At 39.1% G+C, this 24,687-nt stretch overlaps 1 protein-coding gene and 1 pseudogene across 1 annotated transcript; both read left to right on the top strand.

Moving 5' to 3' along the window:
- Positions 1-8,609: 8,609 nt before the first annotated feature.
- LOC118593109 lies at positions 8,610-9,530 on the top strand (annotated as a pseudogene).
- Positions 9,531-20,405: 10,875 nt separating this feature from the next.
- Positions 20,406-21,236, top strand: LOC118579758 (vomeronasal type-1 receptor 1-like). Its single transcript, XM_036181395.1, has one exon. It carries the CDS (start codon positions 20,406-20,408, stop codon positions 21,234-21,236), a length of 831 nt encoding a protein of 276 aa, XP_036037288.1.
- Positions 21,237-24,687: the final 3,451 nt, after the last annotated feature.

Genomic DNA, 24,687 nt, shown 5'->3' with positions numbered 1-24,687 from the left:
ATAGGTGAATTAAGTCCATTGATATTAAGAGATATTAATGACCAATGATTGTTAATTCCTGTTATCTTGTGTTACTTTTATTCTTTGGATTTTCTGCTGTGGGGTTATTTATTGCCTGTGTTTTCGAGGGTGTATCTGACTTCTTTAGGTGGAAATTTTCTTCTAGTGCTTCCTGCAGTACATAGGTATTGTTTAAATCTGGGTTAATCTTGGAATGTCTTGTTTACTCCATCTATGGTGATTGCAAATTTTGGTGGGTATATGAGTCTAGGCTGACATCTATAGTCTTAGTGTCTGAATTACATCTGTCCAGGTCCTTCTGGCTTTCAAAGTCTCCATGGAGAAGTCAGGTGTTATTCTGATGGGTTTGCCTCTATAAGTCACTTGCCCTTTTTCCTTTGCTGGTCTTAACATTCTTTCTTTTTTTCTGTACATTTACTTGTTTAATTGTTATGTGGCAAGGGATCTTTTTTGGGTTTCTAGTCTTTTTGGTGTTCTATAGGCTTCTTTTATCTTCATAGGCATTACCTTCTTTAATTGGAAAAGTTTTCTTATATGATCTTCTTGAGTATATTTTCTGTGCCTTTGAGTTGGTATTCTTCTTCTTCTATCCCTATTATTCTTAGGTTTTCCTTTTCATGGTGTCCCAGATTTCCTGGACATTTTGTGTTATAACATTTTTGGCTTTGGTATTTTCTTTGACTGGCAAATCTATTTCCTCTATTGTATCCTCTACACTAGAGGTTCTGTCTTCCATCTTTTCTATTCTGTTTATTATGCTTGAATCTGTATTTCCTGCTCTTCTACTCAGATTTTCTATTTCCAGCATTCCCTCTGTTTGTTTCTTCTTCATTGTTTCTCATTCCCTTTTCTGGTCTTGAACTGTTTCCATCACATGTTTAGTTTCTTTTTCATGGTTTTCTTGGATTTCTTTAAGGGATTTATTGATTTCTTTCAATTTTTATTTGTCTTTTTCTCAATGTCTTTATTGATTTCTTCCAATTATTTGTTAATCTTTTTCTCAATTTCTTTAAGGGAGTTTTTTATTTATTTCTTGAAAGGCCTCTAGCATCTTCATGAAGCCATTTTTAAGGTAAATTTCTTCTGCTTCTTCTACATTGTGATGTTCAAGTCTTGCTGCTGGAGGAGGGCTAGGTTCTGTTGATACCCGTACTGTTCTATATGTTGTTATATGTATTTTTCCCATGACATCTGCCCATTTCCTCCTCTAATAAGTATAAGAGGGGCCTGTGCCTGAGCGAGTTGCTATTGGTCCATTTTTGCTTGTTATATCTGTGTCTCAGGGGGCCCCTCTGCATCCAATCTTAGGTGTTGGTCTAATTGGAGCTGGTAGATTCTGTATCTCAGGGACCTGCTCTTGCCTCAACCCAAGCAAGCTGATTCTGTGGCTCAAGTTCCAGGGTATTCAGTTTATTGTGATGCATGTGGTACACATACAAATATCCAAGTAAACATTCATACATACAATATAAAATTTAATTGTTTTCATTTGTTTCCTTTGATTGAAATAGACTCTGTTCTCATACAATCTGTCTGATGACCGTTTCCCCTCCGTTTAAACCCAGTCACCTTCTCTGGATGCATTCTTTCTGTCTCTAACAAGAAAAGAATGGGCTTTTTAGAGATGAAAACCAAATGAGACAAAACATAATATATTAAGAGAAAACAAAACATCTCATATTGTGACTGAAGAAGGCATCCTCCCAAAAAGAAAAGATCCCCAAGATCAGACACAGGAATCAGAGACCCACTCATTCCCACACTGAGGAATCCCACAGAAACACTAAGCTAAAGGCAGTAATTTATATGCAGAGGGCATGGCGAGGACTCCTGTAGGGCATGTGCTTGCTGCTTCTGTCTTTGGACCTTATACGCATCTTGCTCAGTTAATTCTGTGTGCCTTGTTTTTCTGGTGTCCTCTGTCCCCTCTGACTCTTACACTCTTTTGCCTCCTCTCCTGTAGTTCAAAGAGGAGGGTTTTGATGCAGACATGCCATGTATAGCTCTGTGTTCTGAATGTTGTGATTCTTGTGAATTCTTAAATCCCAATGCAGTGATACACCTCTTCCAAGGAGTCCACACCTCTTCTCCTTTCTCAAAGAGTTCCCCTAACTTAGGTACAAGAATTCAAATATATGAGTCTACAGGGGCCAGTCTTATTCAAACCACCACATATCTAAATCTAATCTTTCTACAACACAAAGGAACCAAGCAATTCTCAGATGATGTGTCCAGCCATGCAGGCCAAAGGAAAATGATTGAGGAGTGTAATGGATGATTTTGTGAACCAATCACAAATACAAAGGCTTTAATGAGAAAGCTGAAAAACTCTGATGTTACTTCTCCTAGTTCCCTGCCTAGGATGCTCCACTCCAATAACTCCTGCTTTTAATTCATTCTCATCTCCTCCCAGGATCCAGTCAAGGATCATTTCCCTCTCTCTACCTGTAACACAAATGGAATTTCAATGTCCTTCTGTGATTTATTACACAGATCTCTCTGAGGGGTCCCCCTTCTCTCATACTCAATGTCCCACCCACATCAGTTATAAGGAACAACAGGAGCATTCTCCTCAAGAACATATTGAAATTGGGGAGTTAACTTCAGAGTAGGCATTGTCTTTCATGATTTGCCCATGACTCTACTTTGTAAGCATCATGGTTGAGACCAGTGTCACCATGGTGCTTCTCCTGCACAGACACTGCCAGAGAGTGCAGCACATTCACACCTCAAATGAGAACCAGTTCATACCTATTCATATGGGGAAGATAAGAACACGGGGACATATATTGCCTATGCAGTTTCTACTAATGATATGGAAAATGAAAATAACCAGATTCTTTCTTGGATAAAATCAGCATTGTGTGTGAACCTCTGAGCACCATTACCCTCTCCAGATATCAAAGATGCCAGAAATGGCTGGGATCTCTGATCCCTGATCTGGTTCATCAATGATTTTGGGTTTCCACTTCAGAGGGGAGGACATTTGAGTAACAGTGAAGTCTATAAGTATAAACCTGGTCTAGGCTAGCAAGTAGATACTCTGGCCTAATTCAACATTAAAGTACATGGGTCCATCACCTTCCTGAGGTATTCTGACTCAAGAAGGAAGGGCCACCTTAGGAAGTTGGGCTCACCTTAAGCCAGGCTAAAGAGAGTTTAGAAAAATTATTGCCATGATGAAATTCTCTACTTTTCCAGATTTTCTGCCTAGCATAGGCTTATACAAGAGCACAGACAAGCTGTTCTGAGTTACTCTTCTCTCTATCTCTGCTCTAAGCAATCTTGCCCTAAGATTGGCATTCTTTAGTCTCTTCCTACCCCCTCAACTCAACTCCCACTATGTGGCTGTCTTCCATTGTGTGGCTGAATTCCATGCTGGCTTAACTGGAGTTCATGGCTCTTCTGCATGACATGTTCCATTCCCTCCTGCCTCTGAGATTTATGGTGTGCCTGTCTTTTCTTTTCAACTTCAATCAACTCATCCTTCAGCTTGTGCTTTTAAATCCTTTTGTTAACACTAAAAACTCCAAAAGAGAACCTCCAATTCCCTTTTATAAACCAGGGATGATAAAAAAAAGTCCCTTTTAGCTGAAGACATTGAGACATTCAGTTGGAGTATTCATGGGGTTGGTGAGGTGTGATGTGGCAGAACCTTGTTCCTTTGTCTCTCTGATCTCTCATCATTTAGCTCAATATTTGGCTCTGGGTTTTTATTATAAGACTATTTTAGAATTTGATCTATGTCTCTCTCTCTCTCTCTCTCTCTCTCTCTCTCTGTGTGTGTGTGTGTGTGTGTGTGTGTGTGTGTGTGTGTGTGTGTGTGTGTGTGAATATGTGTAGACACATTTGCCAGGGTAGCCATGGAGTGGTTAGTGGATGACTTGATGAAAAATAACTTGTAGGCAGGGTCTTTAGTGGCCTTGAGGGATGAGCTACAGTTTGGAGTGTTTTCTGTGGGAAGGGCCTACAGAGAGAGAGGTGGGGCCCATCTAAACATTGAAGGAATCAGTTCCCCCATTAAACCATATAAGTCAAATGGTTCAAACAAAGTCCTCGGGTTTCAAACCTTATGGTTGTTCTGAGTTTTTCCTGTGGCACTCAATGGGTCCTCAGTGTCTTAAATGACATCTTCACTCCAATAAAGGTCACCTGTCCACAATCTAACTCAGTTACACTGACTCTAAAAGCAAGTGTGTCTGCTCCCCTCTAGTTTCAGTGGAGACATGGTCTCTAGAGGTTTGCCCATGACTCCCTTTTGTCAGCATTGGCCTAGACCAGTGTTGCCATGGTGATTCTCATGTGTCTGTCATTTGACAACCAATAGACACCCTGACAGATTACAGCAGTTCTTTGGAGGGGAGTGATAACGTAGGAAAATGGGTCATAACCTTCCACTGAATCAGTGAGTGTCCCTGGGTGGCTCCACAAAATATGCATTCATGAAGAAGATCAAGAACCATGTTCCAGATGCTGACTTCACTCTGTTCTAGTTAGTACCCCAGGATGTCTGAAGAACACCAGTTTGAAGAAGTCTTTATGGATTGTCTCACTAAGTGCTGGGCTGAGCTTGCTATAATTTTGAACAACCTGTCAAGATCTGACCACTGGTGCTATTGAGGTGACACAATCTGTGGGAATTTCTGACAGAAATATTCTTGCAGGTATTGTTGTTACCAGTGGAAACCCTGAGAGTGAGCAACCAGCTTAAAATTCCAGCATGGACAGGCAATGGAGAAGGGATGTCCCAACACAAGTTGAAGGTGGTAGGTGGAGAGATGGTGGGAAAATAGTGTCAATTTTGTTTGTGAGATAAAACCTGGCAGTGTCCCCATGCCATTGAGCATGACCCAAAATCCATATACCTGTGGGTAGCATTATTGGACCTTTGGAGTAATTAAAATGAAAGAAGACTTGAATATAGAGATGAAATGTATTGAAAGGAACAGAGAATTTCTGGCAAAGCCTTAGGGTGTGTTTGAAATAGATTCAGTAAAACATCTTGAATAGACAAACCCCTGCCAGGGTTTTATAGCCCTCTTGTGGTTATTCCACAGGAATATCTATCTGAGGGGGAGGGAGGAACATTGCTGTTAACCAAAGACAAGATATATTCCTTCTTTTACTGGTAGGAATAAGACTTGTCATCTCCCTTGTATCTGCCAGGGCTAAGACAACTGCCATCATCCAGACACATCCTCTGGCTGGAGAACTCTCCTGCCAGGGTTGTGGTCCACAATAGAAGAACACTAAACATAATGACTGCTGAACATCAGGAGACTTGCTTGATATTGGGGGAAGAATATGGTTTTTTTGTAAACAAATCAGATGTTGTTAAAATTAATGATACCACCCTCAAAATACTCCTTAAAGACCTACTCTAAAAATTCCAGCCATTGAGCAAATTTGCTGGTTCCATTCCTGCTCATTTTCTTGGCTCCCACCCTCTGTCAGTCCTCTGATTATACTGTTTTATTTGGATGCTTGGCCCCTGCCCTCTTCATTGACTCTGGCCACCACCATTGATAAAATCACCAACAATCAGGTCACGGTTCACTTCTAGACTCTGGACTCTTCAGACACATGTGAGAGATTCCTCAAGGTTTACAATGATGCATCTCCATTAGTAACTAAATCAGGACGATGTTGCAAGCCATGGCTGACTGGTCCAGGTCACAACCTGCCATAAGCCTAGTAGCTTTTTCTACAAGCTGAGCAAAATGGAACTACTTCCCTCTAGCAGAACTTCCTGCTCTCTATCTAACCTTATCTGGAGCATGTCCTAAGGACTGGAAAACTGACCTTACTCAAAGGCTGTCTCTGAAACCAAATTCCTGATTCTTCTTTAACTTAGTCCTTGGCACATATGAGCACTTAGAACACTTGTTTGAGGAGGTCTACTATAGGACTCTACTGCCACATACTAAGCCTTGTGATAGGGGTGTGTGTGCCCATTAATGCCAATTAGGTTTTGCGCCTACGCTCTCCAGTCCTATACATTCTTTATTCTCTGGAATAAAATTGAAGGTAATCATGAAATCTGTATCCCAAAGAGCTATCTGCAATCCTGCTCAGGGGTCACTAAAGATTTCTCTTGCCCCATCTGCCTTTTTCACCTCTCGATCTTGTGGTCAACAGGCCCAGAGGGAGAGAACCCCCACAAATGTCATTGTCTTTTACTTTGTATCTTTGGTCTAGTTAGATGTTTCATAATTCCTGGAATATTGACCAGGGATAATTGTTGTACAAAAAATTAGAGTGACATAGAAGGTAATTAGAGAAAAACTCATTGTATCCAACACAAAGAATGTCTGGCTTGACTGGAGATTCAACATTCACATCACATGGGGCCAATCACCTGGCAGGAGATTATGCCACAAGAGGAAGGACCACTCCTAAAAGATGGGTGTAGTAGGAATCTTAGAGGTACTTGTTATTAAAATCAAATCTGAGGCCAGTTATTGGGATGAATGCTGGAAGATCTGAGAAGCAGAACATGCCACAGCTATGTCACCTTGCTAATTCCTCAGGTGATCCTGTTCCCTCAGGATGGAAACTTCTGAGTCCTCATCCCAATGGCTCTCAGTTTAACTTGTCTGCTCTAAAGCCTGAACACTAAACCAGCCAAATGCTTAACCAACTTAGTTCCATGTCCTCAAGCCTTTTATAGCTCTCTCTTTCTCCCCTCACTCTCTGGGATTAAAGGCTGGGTTTCTGGGATTAAAGGTGTGTGTCACCATGCTTGGCTGTTTCTAATGTGGCCTTGAACTCAGAGATCCAGAGGTATTTCTGTGTCTGAAATGCTACAATTTAAGGCATGCACCACCGCCGCCCAACTTCTGCTATGGCTTGCTCTGACCCATTTTCTAGACACCATTTTTGGCTTTGTTCTAGTGGCTGTCTGTTCTCTGAACCCAGATAAGTTTACTAGGGTGCACAATATTGTTGGGAACACAACACCACCTCAGATGTGTACACCTTAAGCCTTGCTTAAGAAGAGATTTGTAAAAAAAAATTTATTTTGATGACATATGTATTTTTTCTTAGATATTCCCACATCCTAGCAAGGCTCTTACAGAGCACAGCCTTTTTGCTTCAAATTACCCTTCATTCTTTCTCTGCTCTAAGCATGATTGCCACAATGGTTTTGTATGCTCTAGTATTTCTTCAAGCCCCCCTACCCACCATGGGGATGTCTGACAGTGTGTGACTTATCTCTGTTTTGGCTTATCTCAAGTTCATGAACTTATGTATGGGTCTTTGATTCCATATACTTCTGTTTTTATCCAGTAACATGTGGTTTTTTATTACTATTGTTCTGTAGTACAGCCTCAACTCGGGAATCTTTATACGTCTTTAAGTTCTTTCATTGCACAGGATTCTTTTAACTATCTTTGGTTTTCTGGTTTTTCCATATGGAGTTGAGTATTAAGGTCTGTAAAGGATTGTGTTGGAATTTTAATGGAGATTGCATTGAATTTGTAGATAGCTTTTGGTAAGATTGTCTTTTCTACTATGTTAATCCTATCAATCCATGAGCATGTGAGATCATCCTATCTTCTGATATCTTCTTCAATTTCTTTCCTCAAAAACTTGAAGTTCTTGCCATACAGGTCTTTCACTTACTTGGTTAGAGTTACACCAAGATAATTTATACTATTTGTGGCTATTGTGAAGGGTGTTGTTTCCTTGATTTCTTTCTCAATCCATTTGTCATTTGTATATTGGCGGGCTACTGATTTTTTTAGTTAGTCTTGTAAACAATCACCTCACATAAGGTGTTTATCTTCTGAACAAATTTTCTCATAAAAATTTTGTGGTTGCTTATGTATACAGGGATATGTGTGTATAAATTGACATTCATATGTGTGATCAGAAAACTGATTACTTTATTGAAATATTTTATATTCTGTCACTTTTATGATCTGTACAAAATTTTCTCAAAAGCTGATTTTTTTTCTACTTAATTTAGTTACATGATTTTATGAATTTTAAATTTGTATTCTTATCCTTTTTAAGATATAGTAATTTTACTTTATGTATATAGAAATCTAGTTGCTTATATGTCTGGTACCACATTTGTGCAGTGCCACAGCATACATAAGAGGGCATTCAATTTGGAGAACTGATGTTGCAGATGGATGTGAATCGTCATGTGGAAGCCTGATTTGAGCATGAAACTTCTGAACATCTATCTCTCCAAACTCCAATTTGTATTTCTTAAAATTGTATCATTGAGGGAAGATGTTGCATTTGAAAGATAAAAATATGTGTTCCAATGTTCAGTGATCATGTGTTTTTATGCCATAATGTGTTATCATGGGTGTCATGTTGACCAAGAAAGATACAGTTGTATCACTAACACACTTCCATCATGAGGCAAGGAAAAGTACATGAAGTACAAAATAATAGTCTGAGCTGTCTATATAGTGTTCTCCAGGCCAAGCTCCTGTACTGTGTGTGATACAGTAGTGTCTCCCTTCATAGGGGAAGTAAAGTCTCAAAACATTGATTATGTTCAGATATTGAGAAGTGTACTGAAGACAGCAGTGTTCCTCCTGGTCATCACTCCAGACTGCACAGAAATCATGTCCATGTCCTCTCAGAGTAAAGCCCTAAAAACCACTGAGGAATTGGCTCTCCAGACACTCCTACTTTTTCAGGTTGGGACTAGGACTCTGACCAACATTCTTCTGTTTGTGCACAATTTCTCTCCCATATTTACTGGTTCTCAACTGAGGCCCACTCAGGTCATTGTCAGCAACTTGGCTATGGCCAATGCCTTCCTTCCCCTCATCAATGCATTTCCATATAAGATGATGGTTTTTGTTCCCAGGAGTCCTCCAACTAACCTGCAATGCAAAATAGAGTTCTTCATTCATGTGGTGCCCCAAACACAAACATGTGCTCCACCTGTGCTTTGAACATCCATCAGTTTGTCACTCTTGTTCCTGGTCACTGGGGTAGGCTGATGCTCCAAGGAAGAACCCCTGATGTCCTGTGTTATTCTTGTTACAGTTGTTGGTTGTTGAGTGTCTTATATAATGTCTACATTCCAATGAAAGTCAGTGGTACACAGAACACAGGCAATGTCACCAACAATAACAGCAAGTGGGTCTGCTCCACATCTGGATTCAGTGTAGTCATGGCTATCTTGTGTTTTGTCCATGATGCCACATTTATCATCATCATGGCCTGGACCAGTGTCTCCATGGTGCTTCTCCTCCATAGACATAACCAGCGAACACAGCACATTCTCACTCCTAAACAGAACCACAGAAGCCATGCTGAGACCAGAGCAGCCCAAACTGTCCTGATGCTGGTGGTCACATTTGTTGGCTTGTACCTTCTAAATTTTATTTGTATAATCTTTCACACTTTTTTAATGGACTATCATGTCTGGTTGAGGCATGTAAATGAAGTTTTGACTGCAGCCTTCCTCACTGTGTCCCTTCCTGTTGATCTTTAGGGATCCTAAGGATCCCTGTTCTGTGCGTTTCAACTGCTGAAAACCACAGTCAACATGACAAACACAGAAGAAAGCTTCTCTAGCAGCTGTCTAGAGAATAGTGCACACTCTATTAAGTAAAAGTTATTTGAAAATCCTTCCTCATAGACCAGGCATGTTGACTCACTGAACTCATCCCAGCACTGGGGAGACTGAGCCAGGAGGGTTGCAATATAATCAATGGCATGTCATTCTGAAGAGTGGGATCCAGGCTAACTTGTAATAAGGAGACCCAGTCTCACAACTATGTATCTTCACCCTAAGATAGGAAGAAGATAAATACACAAAAGGAGAGAGCAGAATGAAAAAGAACACCAGTAATCCTATAAATATTCACACTAGCCTTAGGAAATCATGTGTTTCTATATTGTATAGTGCACATGCAATCCATGCTGCATCCTATATATCCATATTTTTTCTTTGTTAAAAAAACTCTTTTTTATTAAGAGATTTTCTATTCATTCTACTTGTCAACCACAGATTCCCCTGACCTCCCTCCTCACATCCCCTATCCCTCTTCCCCAAACCACCTTCCATTTCCACCTCCTCCAAGGCAAGGTCTCTCATGGGGAGTAAGCAGAGCCTGGTACAGTCAGTTGAAGTAGGCCCTAGCCCCTCCTCTCTGCAAGAAGGCCAATTAAAGTGTCTCATCATAGGCACTAGGCTCCCAAAAACCAGCTCATGCACTAGGGACAGGTCCCTCTCCCACTGCCTGGGGCTCCCCAAACAGATCAAGCTATACAGTCTCACTTATCTAGAGGGCCTAGTTGAGTACTATGTGTGCTCCTCAGCTATTGGTCCACACTTCATGCATCTCTACTAGTTTGGCTAGTTGCCTCTGTACTTTTTTCAATTGTGCTCTCAATATTCTTGCTCATAAAATCCCTCCTCTCTCTTGTCGATTGGACTGCTGGAGCTCTGCCTTGGACCATGCTGTGGATCTCTTCATCTGCTTCCATCAGTCATGGATGAGGGTTCTATGATGTCAGTTAGGGTCTTCTGCCATCTGATCACCAGAGTGGGTCAGCTCCATCACCCTCTCCACCATTGCCAGTAGTCTATGGTGGAGTCATTTTTGTGCATCATGGGGACATCTGTAGAACTCTGCTTCTCCATATTTTCATGGTGCCTTCATTTATCATGGTATCTCTTTCCATGTTCTCCCACTCTGTTCCTGATCCAGGAGATCCTCCTGCTCACCTAAGCTCTCATTTCCCTTCTCTTGCCCTCCATTACCCCACACCACACCCACGTCCCCAGTATGCTCATGTAGATCTCAAACTTTTTTCCATTTCTGCAAGATCCTTGTGTCTTTCATAGGGTTCTCCTTACTAGCTAGTCTCCCTGGAGCTGTGTGTTGAAGTCTGGTTATCCTTTGCTTTACATCTGGTATCCACATATGAGTGAGTACATACCATGTTTGTACTTCTGAGCCTGGGTTACCTCACTCAAGATGATATTTTCTAGTTATATCCATTCACCTGCAAACTTAATAATGTCAAATTTTGCCTCTGCTGAGTAGTACTCCATTTGTGTCTATGTACCACATTTTCTTTATCCATCGTTCAGTTAATTGGCATGTAGGTTGTTTCCAGGTTCTGGCTATTACAAATAGTGCTGCTATGAATATAGTTGAGCATGTGTCCCAATGGTATAATTGAGAATTCCTTGGGTTTATGCCCAAAGGTGGTTTAGCTGGGTCTTGAGGAAGATTGATTCCCAAATTTTCCAGAAATGGGCATACTGATTTCTGATATGGCTCTAGAGGTTTGCATTCCCACCAACAGTGGAGGAGTGTTCCCCTTGCTCCACATCCTCTCCAGCATAAGCTGTCTTCAGTGTTTTTGATCGTTGCTTTTTTGAGAGGTGTAAGATGATATCTCAGAGTCATTTTGATTTGCATTTTCCTGATGACTAAGGATGGCAAGCAATTCTTTAAATGTATTTTAGCCAATTGAGTTTTTGGTTGAGAATTCTATGTTTAGCTCTATAGCCCATTTTTAAACTGCACTGTTGGGTATTTTGATGTCTAGTTTCTTGAGTTCTTTATATATTCTGTATATCAGCCCTCTGTCAGATGTGTGATTTTGAAGATCTTTTCCCATTCTGTAGGCTGTCGTTTTGTCTTAATGACCATGTCCTTTTCCCTACAATAGCCTCTCAGTTTCAAGAGGTCCCATTGATTAATTGTTGCTCTCAGTGTCTGTGCTACTGGTGTAATATTTAGGAAGTAATTTCTGGTGCCAATGCATTCAAGATTACTTCCTACTTTCTCTTCTATCAGGTTCAGAATACCTAGATTTATGTTGAGGTCTTTGATCCACTTGCACTTAAATTTGTGCACAGTGACGGATATGGATCTATTTGCAATCTTCTACATGGTGACATCCAGTTATGCCAGCACCATTTGTTCAAGATGCTTTCTTTTTCCATTGTACAGTTTTGGCTTCTTTGTCTAAAATGAGGTGTTCATGCATGTTCAGATTAGTGTCAGGGTTTTCCTTTAGATTTCATTGTTTCACATGTCAGTTTTTATGCCAGTACCAAACTGTTTTTATTAGTGTAGCTCTATAGTAGAGCTTGAAATCAGGGATCATGATGCCTCCAGAGGTTGTTTTATTGTACTGATTCTTTCACATATCCTGGGTTTTTTGTTTATCCATATGAAGTTGAGTATTGTTCTTTCCCAGTCTGTGAAGTATTATGTTGGGATTTTGATGGGGATTACATTGAATCTGTGATTGCTTTTAGTAAGATTGCCATTTTTATTATGTTAATCCTACCTATCCATGAGCATGGGAGAGCTATCCATTTTCTGAGATATTCTTCAATTTCTATTTCAGAGACTTAAAGTTCTTCTCGTACAGGTCCCTCACTTGCTTAGTTAGAGTTACCACAAGTATTTTATAATATTTGTGGCTACTGTAAAGGGTGATGTTTCTCTGATTTCTTTCTCAGCCTGTTTGTCATTTGTGTATAAGAGGTCTACTGATTTTTTTGAGTTAACCTTGTATCCTGCCACATTACTGAAGGTGTTTTTCTGTTGTAGGTGTTCCCTGGTAGAATTTTAGTGGTAACTTATGTATGCTATCATACCATCTGCAAATAGTGAACGTTTGACTTCTTCCTTTCTAATTTGTATCCCTTTGGTCTCCTTATGTTGTCTTATTGCTCTGGCTAGAACTTCAAGTAGTATATTGAATAAGTATGGGGAGAGTGTACAGCCTTGTCTTGTTACTGTTTTTATTGGAATTGCTTTGTGTTTCTCTCCATTTAATTTGATGTTGGCTCTTGGCTTGCTATATTGCCTTAATTATATTTAGTTATGTTCATTGTATTCTTAATCTCTCCAAGACCTTTATCATGAAGGGATGTTGGATTTTGTCGAAGGCCTTTTTTGTGAATCTAATGAAATGATCATGTGGTTCTTTTCATTTAGTTTGACTATATGGTGTATTATTTTGACAGACTTTTGTGTGTTGAACCAACCTTGAATCTTTGGGATGAAGCCTACATGATCATGGTGGATAATTGTTTTGATATGTTCTTGGAGTCTGTTTGCCAATATTTTATTGAGTATTTTTGCATCAATGTTCATGAGTGAGACTGGTCTGTAATTCTCTTTATTTTTTGTATCTTTTTTTGGTTTAGGATTCAGAGTAATTGTAGCTTCATAGAAGGAGTTTGGTAATGTTTCTTCTGTTTCTGTTGTGTAGAACAACTAAAAGAGTATTGGTATTAACTCTTCTTTAAAAATCTGGTAGTATTCTGCATTAAAATCATCTGGTCCTGGGCTTTTTTTGATTGGGAGACTTTTAATGACTGTTTCTTTTTCCTTAGGGGTTATTGGTCTATTTAAATAGCTTATCTGGTCTTGATTTAACTTAGGTATGTGGTACCAATTCAGAAAATTATCCATTTCTTTTAGGTTTTACAATTTTGTGGAGTAGAGGTCTTTGAAGGATGACCCAATAATTCTCTGGATATCCTCAGTGTCAATTGTTATGTCTCCCTCTTCATTTCTGATTTTGTTAATTTGGATACTCTCTCTCTGCCTTTGGTTAGTCTGTTTATGGGCTTTCTATCTGTTTTATTTTCTCAAAGAACCATCTCTTTGATTCATTGATTCTTTGTAGTGTTCTCTTTGTTTGTATTGTATTTATTCAGCTCTCAATTTGATTATTTCCTGGCATCTAATCCTCCTGCGTGAACTTTTTCTTATTGTTCTAGAGGTTTTAGGTGTGCTCTTAAGTCAGTAGTATGACATTTTCCCATCTTCTTTTTGTGGGCATTTAATGCTATGAATTTTCCTCTTAGCACGGCTTTCATAGTGTCCCATAAATTTGGGTATATAGTACTTTTATTTTCATTGATCCCTATGAAGTGTTTAATATCTTTTTTTTTCTTTCTTCCTTGACCCATTGGTGATCCAGTTGGGCATTTTTCAGTTTCCATGAGACTGTAGGATTTCTGTAATTTTTGTTGTTAGTGAAATCTAACTTTAAACCATGGTGGTCTGATAGAATAAAGGAGTTTTTTTTTTTTATCTGTTGAGATTTATTTTCTGACTGAGAATGTGGTTGATTTTAGAGAAGGTTCCATGAGGTGTTGAGAAGAATGTATATTCTTTTTTGTTAGGGTGTTATGTTCTGTAGATATTGATTAAGTCCACTTGAGTCATACTATCAGTTAAGCCCCTCATTTCTCTGTTAAATTTTGATCTGGCAGACTTGTCCTGCAGTGAAAGTGGGGTGTAGAAGTCTCCCATTATTAATGTGTGGGATTTTATGTTTGATTTAACTTTAGTAATATTCCCTTTACATATGTGGGTGCCCTCGTGTTTGGGTCAAAAATGTTCAGAATTGTAACTTCATCTTGGTGGATCTTTCCTGTGATGAGTATGTAATGTCCTTCTTGATCTCTTTTGATTGATTTTAGTTTAAATTCTATTTTGTTGGATATTAAGATAGCTACACCAGTTTGCTACTTAAGACCATTTGATTGGAAAGACTTTTCCCAGCCTTTTATTCTGATGCAGCGTGTATCTTTGGAGTTGGGGTGTGTTTCTTGTATGTAGCAGTATGATGGGTCTTGGTTTTTTATTCATTCTATTAGCTTGAGTCTTATTATAGGTGAATTAAGTCCATTGATATTGAGAAATATTAATGACCAATGACTGTTAATTCCTGTTATCTTTTGGTGGTAATGTGCGTGTGCTTCTCTTCTGTGGATTTTCTGCTGTGGGGTTATCTATTGCCTGTGTTTTCAAGGGTACATCTGAATTCTTTAGGTTGGAATTTTCCTTCTATTGCCTTCTGTAGGGCTGGATTTGTGGATAGGTATTATTTAAATCTGAGTTAGTTTTGGAATGTCTTGTTAACTCCATCTATGGTGATTGCAAGTTTTGGTGGGTATATGAGTCTAGGCTGACATCTATAGTCTTAGTGTCTGAATTACATCTGTTCAGGTCCTTCTGGCTTTCAAAGTCTCCATGGAGAAGTCAGGTGTACTTGCGATGTTTTTGCTTTTATAAGTCACTTGGCCTTTTTCCTTTGCTGGTCTTAATAGTCTTTCTTTTTTTCTGTACATTTAATTGTTTAATTATTATGTGGCAAGGGACCTTTTTTTTGGGTGTCTAGTCTCTTTGGTGTTCTATAGGCTTCTTGTATGTTCATAGTCATTTCCTTCTTTAATTCGAAAAGTTTTCTTTTATGTGTATATGTACCACATTTTATTTATCCATTTTTTGTTTGAAGGGCATCTGGGTTTTTTCCAGGTTCTGGCTATTAAAAACAATGTTTCTATGAACTTAGCTGAGCATGTGCCCTTGTGGTATGATTGAGCATTCCTTGGGTATATGCCCAAGAGTGGTATAGCTGGGTCTTTGGGAAGGTTGATTCCCAATTTTCTAAGAAAGTGCCATATTGATTTCCAAAGCGGCTGTACAAGCTTGCATTCCCACCAACAGTGGAGGAACGTTCCCCTTGCTCCAAATCATCTTCAGCATAAGCTGTGTTCAGTGTTATTGATCTTAGCCATTCTAACAGATGTAAGGTGGTATTTCAGTCATTTTCATTTGCATTTCCCTGATGATTAGAGATGTTGAGCAATTCCTTAAATGTCCTTCAGCCACTGAGATTCCTCTGTTGAGAATCCTGTTTAACTCTATGGCCCATTTCTTAATTGGACTGTTGGGCATTTTGATATCTAATTTCTTGAGTTCTTTATACATTCTGGATATCAGCCCTTTGTCAGATGTATGGTTGGTGAAGATCATTTCCCATTCTGTAGGCTATTGCTTTGTCTTGTTGACTGTGTCCTTTGCTCTACAAAAGCTTCTCTCAGTGTCTGTGCTACTGGTGATATGTTTAGGAATTGATCTCCTATGCCAATGCATTCAAGACTACTTCCTATTTTCAATTCTATCAGGTTCAGAGTAAGTAGATTTATGTTGAGGTCTTTGATCCATTTGGACTTAAGTTTTGTGCACAGTGACAGATATGGATCTATTTGCAGCCTTCTAAATGCTGACATCCAGTTATGCCAGCACCATTTGTTCAAGATGCTTTCTTTTCTCCATTGTACAGTTTTGGCTTCTTTGTCAAAAATTATATGTTCATAGATGTGTAGGTTAATGTCACGGTTTTCAATTTGATTCCACTGGTCCACATGTTGGTTTTTATGCCAGTAACAAACTGTTTTTATTACCATAGCTCTATAGTAGAGCTTGAAGTCAGGGATCGTGTTGCCTCCAAAGGTTGTTTTGTTGTATATGGTTCTTTTGGCTATCCTGGGTTTTTTGTTTTTCCTTCTGAAGTTGAGTATTTTTCTTTTCAAGTCTGTGAAGAATTGTGTTGACGTTTTGATGGGGATTGTATTGAATATTTAGATTGCTTTTGGTAAGATTACCATTTTTATAATGTTAATCCTGAGTATTCATGAGCATGGGAGATCTTTCCATTTTCTGACATCTTCTTCAATTTCTTTTTTTCAGGGACTTAAAGTTCTTCTCATACAGGTCCTTCACTTTCTTAGTTAGAGTTGCCTCAATGTATTTTATATCATTTGTGGTTGTTGTAAAGGGTGATGTGTCTCTGATGTCTTTCTCAGCCTGTTTGTCAATTGTATATAGGAGGGCTACTGATTTTTTGAGTTAATCTTGTATCCTACTCTGTTGCTAAAGAAGTTTATAAGCTGTAAGAATTCCTTCGTCAAATTTTTGGGTCACTCATGTATACTATCATGTGCTTTGCAAATAGCCAAAGCTTGACTTCTTTATTTGTAATTTGTATCCCCTTGATCTCTGTCTTTGTTCATGCACATGTGCCATCAAGACTCTGTCTCCACTCCGTCTTCCCCCCATCTGGTAGCAAAGAGGCTTAGAGAAGATGGGTACCCTGGATATCATTGTCTTTTACTTTGTGTCTTTGGTCTAGTCATACATTTCCAAATTCCTGGAATATTACCTAAAAATAATTATTGTACAGAAAACACTATAGTGACATAGAAGTTCACTAAAGGAAAACTCATTCTATCCAAGACAGTGGAATGTCTGGCCTGACGGGAGAGTCAACATTCACACCACATGGGGCAAGCACCTGGCCAGCAGATTGTATCCTAGGAAGGAAGAACCACTCTTAGGAAGTCTGGGTCAACTTAAGCCATGCTGAAGAATAGGTTTGTTAAAAAAAAATTCACTTTGATGAAATACTGTATTTTCCTTCCCATATTTCCACACACTAACACAGGCTCTTACAGAACACAGACATGTTGCTCTGAATTATCCTCCCTTTTCTCTGATCTAAGCATGATTGCCATCATGGTTTTTATTCTTTAGTATATCTTGAAGTCCCATTCCCCACCACGGGGCTGCCCGGCACTGTGTGACTCATCTCTGTTCTGGCTCACCTCAAGTTCATGGATTTTTTCCAACACATGCCACAGAAGGAAAACTACCAGACTCCTGATGACATGTTGATGATCTTCCTGAAGGACATCATGTCAGCATGACTTTGCAAGTATGAAACATTACTGTACAATAAACACTTTGGTAATTCATTCAACAAATCCATTGATCTATGCTGGAGTGGACCTCTCCACACCTGATGACAACACAAAATGAAAACTTAGATGCTCCCAAAGGAAACATAGAAAACTTACTCTAACTTCTGACAGCTATTCATTAACAGCCAACAAAGTCATAAACATTATCATTAACAAGGTAAAATTTGTAATTTGCCCTCAGGAACAATATTTTTTTCCCTTCATTGGAGGAATCACAAAGTCTCCATGCAAACACTGTCACTGACCTCACAGATGACAAAGTAATGCACTCTCTGAGGGATGTTAGTCTAGATAAATAGTCTCTTTTTATGAGGTATACTTTTATGGGCTGGTTCACTCTTTTATCTGCACAATGCTCCATGGAAAATATTGAAGATATAAGCCTTTCCTTGTACCTGTTTTGGGGAAATAGATAATAGAAAGATTTTCAAATGGAGAAGTAGTCAGAGCTCTGTTTCTTCATTAGGCAATGAGGAGCTGGCCAACATCATTGTGAGCATCTCCATCCTTGCTGTGGCTGGACAGGGGATATTCTTGCCACTGTAAATTTCTACTTAATGTTCTCTTCTCCCTACAGAAACTCTTAATGGTTAAGATAGTTGCTTTTTTGTCTCTTGTTTACCTAATGATGTCAGTGATTTCTTCATCCCAAGGAAATATCTGTTTCACATGTTAGCACTTATTTTAAAATGACGTTTAATGTGACATCTATATATGGGATGACTGATTTTTAGCTGATGGGTGGAGACTGACAGTTCTTCTGAAAAACAATATACAAAGTAAATTGAGGACTCAACAAAAACTTTCAAAGACATGTTTCCAAGACTCACATTTCCAAAGAATCTGCCTGAACTAAAGGTGTAACTGTGATGGTATATTAACACATTTTGATTGAGTGTGGCTGAGGGGAGCTGATGATGGCTCATTTACATCTCCAGTTTGTGCTTCATCATTAAAATAGTTAAGATACACAATATTATGAATAAATGAAATGCTTTGGTACCTGGGGATTACCCCCATATATATGTGTAAATTAAGTTCTGTAAATATTTTGAAAATCATTCCTCTGTGAGAAGATCTTTCCCATTCTGAAGGATGCTGTTTTGTCCTAATGACAGTGTCTCTTACCTTACAGGAGCTTTTCAGTTTCATAATGTTCCAGTTAATAATTGTTGATCTTAGAGCCTTCACTATTGGTACTCTATTCAGGAAGTGGTCTCCTGTTCCAATTTTTTCAAGGCTGTTCAATTTCAGGGCAGCTGGTTTTATATTAAAATTCTTGACTACTTGGACTTGAGTTTTGTATGTGCCTATAGATATGGTTCTATTTGCAATATTCTACATGCCAACATCCAGTTATACCAGAACCATTTGTTGAAGATGATTTCTGTTTTTTATTGTATAATTTTTGGCTTTGTGAGAAAATCAGATGTCCATAGGTATATGGATTTATAAATGGGTCCTCAATTCCATTAATCAAACTTTCTGGTTTTATGCCAATACCATGTGGTTTTTTATTACTATTGCTTAATAGTACAGCTTGAAATCTGGGATGGTGATACATCTGGAAGTTCTTTTATTGTACATGATTCTTTTAGCTATCCTGTTTTTTTGTTGTTGTTTTCTGTATGTAGTTTAGTATTGTTCTTTTAAGGTCTGTAAAGGAATGTGTTTGGATTTTAATGGAGATTGCATTGAATCTGAAGATTTCTTTTGGTAGGATGGCCATTTTTACTGTGTTAATCCTACCCATCCATGAGCATGGGAGATCTTTTCATCTTCTGATATCTTCTCCAATATCTCTCTTTAAACACTTGAAGTTCTCCTCATACAGGTCTTTCACTTACTTGGTTAGAATTACAACAAGATATTGTATATAATTTGTGGCTGTTGTGAAGGATGTTGTTTCCTTGATTTCATTCTCAACCCATTTGTCATTTGTATATAGGAGGGCTACTGATTTTTTGAGTTAGACTTGTATGCAGTCACTTCTCAGAAGATATTTATCCACTGAAGGAGTTCCCTTGTAGAACTTTTGAGGTTGTTTATGTATATAAGGATATACAAGTATAAATTGAGGTTCATATTTATGATCAGAAAGTTGGTTCCTTTTTAAAATGTTTTCTATTCTATCACTTTGATGATCTGTATAAAATTTTGTCTAAAGCTGACTGGTTCCTGTTTTGCTGCTTACCTTTCTTACATGAGTTTATGAAGTATAAATGTGTATTCTTATCCATTTTAATTTATAGTAATTTTACTTTATGCTTATAGTGTTTTAACTGCCTATATGTCTGGCACCGCATTTGTGCAGTGCCACAAAAACCACAAGAGGGCATTCATTTTGGGGAAGTGATGTTACAGATGGATGAGGACGTTCATGTGGGTGCTGGATTTGAACATGAGTCTTCTGAACAGCCATCTCTCTAATCTCCAATTTGTATTTCTTAACACTTTTTATCATTGAGGGGAAATGTTGCATTCAAAAGATAAGAGAATATGTCCCAATGTTCAGTGTTCATATGTTATGCCATACTATGTTACAATGGGTGTCATGTTGACCAAGAGATACAGCTGTATCACTAATACTTCCATCATGAGGTGAGGGAAAGTTCATGAAGTACAAAATGATAGTCTCAGTTGTCTATTTGATGTTCTTCAGGACAAGGTCCTGTGCTGTGATTCAGTAGTGTCTCCCTTCATAGAAGAAGTAAAGACTCAAATCATTGATTATGCTCAGACATTGAGAAGTGTCTTGAAGACAGCAGTGTTCCTCCTGGTCATCACTCCAGTCTGCCCAGAAGACCTCTCCATGACTTCTCAGAGTAAAGGTCTAAAAACCACTGAGGAACTGGCTTTCCATATGCTACTGCTTTCCAAGGTTGGAATTGGAATTCTGGCCAACATTCTTCTGTTTTTTCACAATTTTTCTCCTATCTTTACTGGCTCACAACTGAGGCCCACTCAGGTCATTGTCACCAACTTGGCTGTGGCCAGTATGTTCATTCTCCTCATCACTGCATTTCCAAACAAGGTGATGGTTTTTGTTCCCAGGAGTCCTCCAACTAACCTGCAATGCAAAATTGAGTTCTTCATTCGTATGGTGGCTCGAAGCACAAACATGTGCTCCACCAGTGCCCTGAGCATCCATCAGTTTGTCACTCTTGTTCCTGGTCATTGGGATAGGCTGATGCTCCAAGGAAGAACCCCTGATGTCCTGAGTTATTCTTGTTACTGTTATTGGTTGTTCAATGTTTTAAATAACATCCACATTTTAATAAAAGTCACTGGTCTACATAGTGCAGGCAATGACACTAACAAAAACAGCAGGTGGTTCTGCTGTTCCACATCTGGATTCACTGTAGGCATGGTCTTGCATTTTTCCCATGATGTCTCATTCATCAGCATCATGGTATGGACCAGCGTCTCCATGGTGCTGCTCCTCCATAGACATCACCAACAAACACATCACATCTTCTCTTCCAATCAGAACCACAGAGGCCATGCTGAGACCAGAGCATCCCAAACTGTCCTGATGCTGGTGGTCACCTTTGTAAGCTTTTATGTTCTAGACTGTGTTTGCAGTTTGATTCAGGTTTCTTTTGTGAACTCTTGTATCTGGTGGAGGCATGCATATATGTGAAGCTTTGGCAGCAAACTTCCCCACTGTTTTTCCCTTCCTGTTGATCTTTAGGGATCCTAAGGATCCCGGTTCTGTGCTCTTCAACTGCTGAAAACCACAGTCAACGTGACAAACACAGAAGACAGCTTCTCTAGCAGCCATACACTCTCTGTTAAGTAAAAGTTGTTAGAAAATCGTTCTTCATAAACAGACATGTTGACTCACTGAACTTGTCCCAGCACTGGAGAGACTGACCAGGAGGACTGCAATATAAGCAATGGCATGTCAGGCGCTAGAGTGGAGATCCAGTACAACATGTAATGAGGAGACCCAGTCTCACAACTCCTTATGTGCACCTGAAAAAAAGAAGATAATAAATAAACGAGACAAAAAGAAACTTTTATTTTCCATATGAAGTTGAGTATTATTCTTTCCAGATCCATGAAGAATTGTGTGTTGGAATGGAGGAGAGGGGATGGGGAAAAGGTGGGGGTGGGAGCGGGAGGTGGGAGGACAGGGGAACCCATGGCTGATGTGTAAAATTAAAACACAAATATAATAAAAAAGGGAAAAAAAATTTCAAGAGAAAAATAAATAAATAAATAAATGAGAGAAAAAGAAAGAAAAAGAATGCCAGTCATCACATAAATATTCACAATTGCTTTAGAAGATCAATGTGTTCCTGTTGGTGTATTGTATAGGTCACCTGCAATCCATACTGCAGTCCATACACCTCCATACCAAAGTCCAAATCTGTACATAATATACACTGTATGGTATTGGCTCATCTGTTGGTCACATAGTGATTACATATGGGTGTGTGTGTGTGTGTGTGTGTGTGTGTGTGTGTGTGTGTGTGTAGCCTAAGTTTTTCTGGCCCCACATGGCTTCCTGCTGTCCTGCAATCTCACAGATGTTCAGAATCAAATAAACACACTGGGGCTTATTATTAATTAAAACAGCATGACCATTAGCTCAGGCCCACCACTGACTAGCTCCTACGTTCAAACTCATCCCATTTCTGTTAATCTATATGTTGACACATGTTCCTTGGCTTTACCTGTGTACCCTTACATGCTGCTCCCTGGAAGGTGTCCTGGCATCTCCTGAGTCAGCCTTGCTATTCCAGAATTCTCCTCTGATTATCTCTCTAATACTTCCTGTCTGGCTACTGGCCAACAAGCATTTTATTTATCACCAATCAGACTAACACATTCACAGCATACAGAAAGACATTCCCCCATTTCTCTCTCTCTCTCTCTCTCTCTCTCTCTCTCTCTCTCTCTCTCACACACACACACACACACACACACACACACACACATGCCGGTGCGCACACACACCTGTGTGTGTTTGTAAACTTACTTTTGATAAAGCATAAGGAAATTAGGAGATTCTCAGTGCATAGGGTCCAGCCTGTCTTTAACAAAAATGGGAATCTTCTATCCAGAATACACATATGCAAAAAACACCTCTGGTTCATTCTATAATCACTAGTCATCAAGAACTAGTCATCATTTGCAGCCTTCCACTTTACAGAGGATCTAAAGACTTTTGTGTGTGCACAGCCAGGTGCTTTGTGAGCTCACAGAGAAGCAGACTCATGAGATGGGGTTGGGTCTCCTAAGTTGAGGCACAAATATTTGGTTTCAACAGTTCTCTAACATCTCTTCCCTGAGTCAGGATGGGCACTGATTCTGTGACAGCACCAATGTGAACAGCAAAACAGGCCAAGGGGAGAGGCATGGTGCACTTCATTGCAACTGAGGAGGACATTGTTTCAAGGAGAGGGGCTATAGTCTCTCGCTAGATATAATGATGTCAACAATAGAAACAGTTATGGGCTTCTCATCCACCAGCAGGATTGAGGGGAACATCTGTCTTAAACTCCTCAGCCATTGCCTCAAGATGACATTTTATCAGGCTTTATCTTTTGGATGTTGTCAACTTCAGTTGGTTGACATTTTGCTTTGATTCATCTGCTATTTATTCTCAATGGAGACCACAAGTATATGAGAACATTTTCTGGACTGTACAATGCAGAAAATATTGTTGCATTATCTGTTGTATGTGGCATTTTCAGGGGAATAACAATGATTTATAATTGAACAATATGTATACAGAGCATATTAATTTATTGCTATGATGTTACATATGAAGTTTGGAGCCAACTTTCTTTTTAACTTAAATCATTATTTTGCTCTGTTTTATCACATGATAAAAGGGAAAAAAGGAAACAGGACATAGGAAAAGATAGTGTTGAAGTAGTGTGAGAATAAAAATACCTTTAAAAAAGAAGTATACAAAGGTTTATAAGGCGGAATGATTTCCCAGCATCAGGAAGAAAGTGTGCAAGACTGACCAAGTTATGAAGGTCTGAGTAGAGTTTGAATGGAAGTGAAAGGTGAGATGTCAATATGCCATCTGGGATCTTATCTTCGTAAGGCCAAAGAAAGTTCAATACGTTGAATTAAAATGGGATTCTCTCCAAGTATTGGTCTTTCCTTGGTAAGTTTTACAAGTACTGCCTTAAAAGAACAAAGTATTTGTCCAATCCATATGTATTTAAATGGATTGGGCTCTATGGGCTTTATTTGCCAGCTCTGTCTAAATAATACCCAGTTGTTATTAATACCAGCCTTGGAGAGATGACTACTGAGCAGTTAAGAGTGCTTATTACTCTTACAAAAGATCTTGGATCAGTTCACAGTACCTACATGTGGCTCACAGACATCTGTGGTTCAGGTTCCAGGGGATTCAGTGTCTTCTTATGACCACTCATGGTACCAGGCATGTGTGTGGTGCACATAAACCTGTTCAAGCAAACGTTCATACATTAAAAATAAAGAATAATTTTTCATTTGTTTTCTTTTATTGAAATAGACTCTGTTCTCATACAATATATTCTGATGACAATTTCCCCTCCTATTTAACCCTTCCCCATCCCTTCTTTCTTTTCTTTCTTTCATTCATATCTTAAGGTCTGGGGAGGCATTTCAGTAGGTTGAGCATCCACTGTGCAAAACTCACAGGTTGAGTTGGATCCCCAGAGCTGTCATAAAGGAGGACAGAGAGAACCAAGTCCCAAGCTGTCCTCTGACCTCCACATATGTGACATGGCATAAGCACATACCCACACAGTAATAGATGAATAAATAATAATAGTTAGTAATGAATTAAAGTGTCTGATGGGTGCTGGGGGATTCTAAAGAGCTGAAGGGTGGTTCACTTCTTGGGTCCTAACTCGAGGTGATCTCTGTAGCTACATGCAATAGCTGAACTTCCTCCTGTAGGAAATGGATATTTTAATAAATTTGATGGTGCTGATGGTGAGGATGGAGATGGAGAAGATGATGAGGAAGATGAAAGAAATGGGAAGTATGACGGTGGTTATAATAATGGGGGAGTTAGCGTGTGTTTCTTTCTCCTCAATATGAAGATTGAACTTGACTGTACATCAGTATATAATAAA

The sequence above is a fragment of the Onychomys torridus genome, chromosome 1, assembly GCF_903995425.1.
Source record: "Onychomys torridus chromosome 1, mOncTor1.1, whole genome shotgun sequence".
Lineage (NCBI taxonomy): Eukaryota > Metazoa > Chordata > Mammalia > Rodentia > Cricetidae > Onychomys > Onychomys torridus.
Note: the sequence above shows the minus strand (reverse complement) of the source record. Positions and strands in the feature narration are given on the sequence as shown.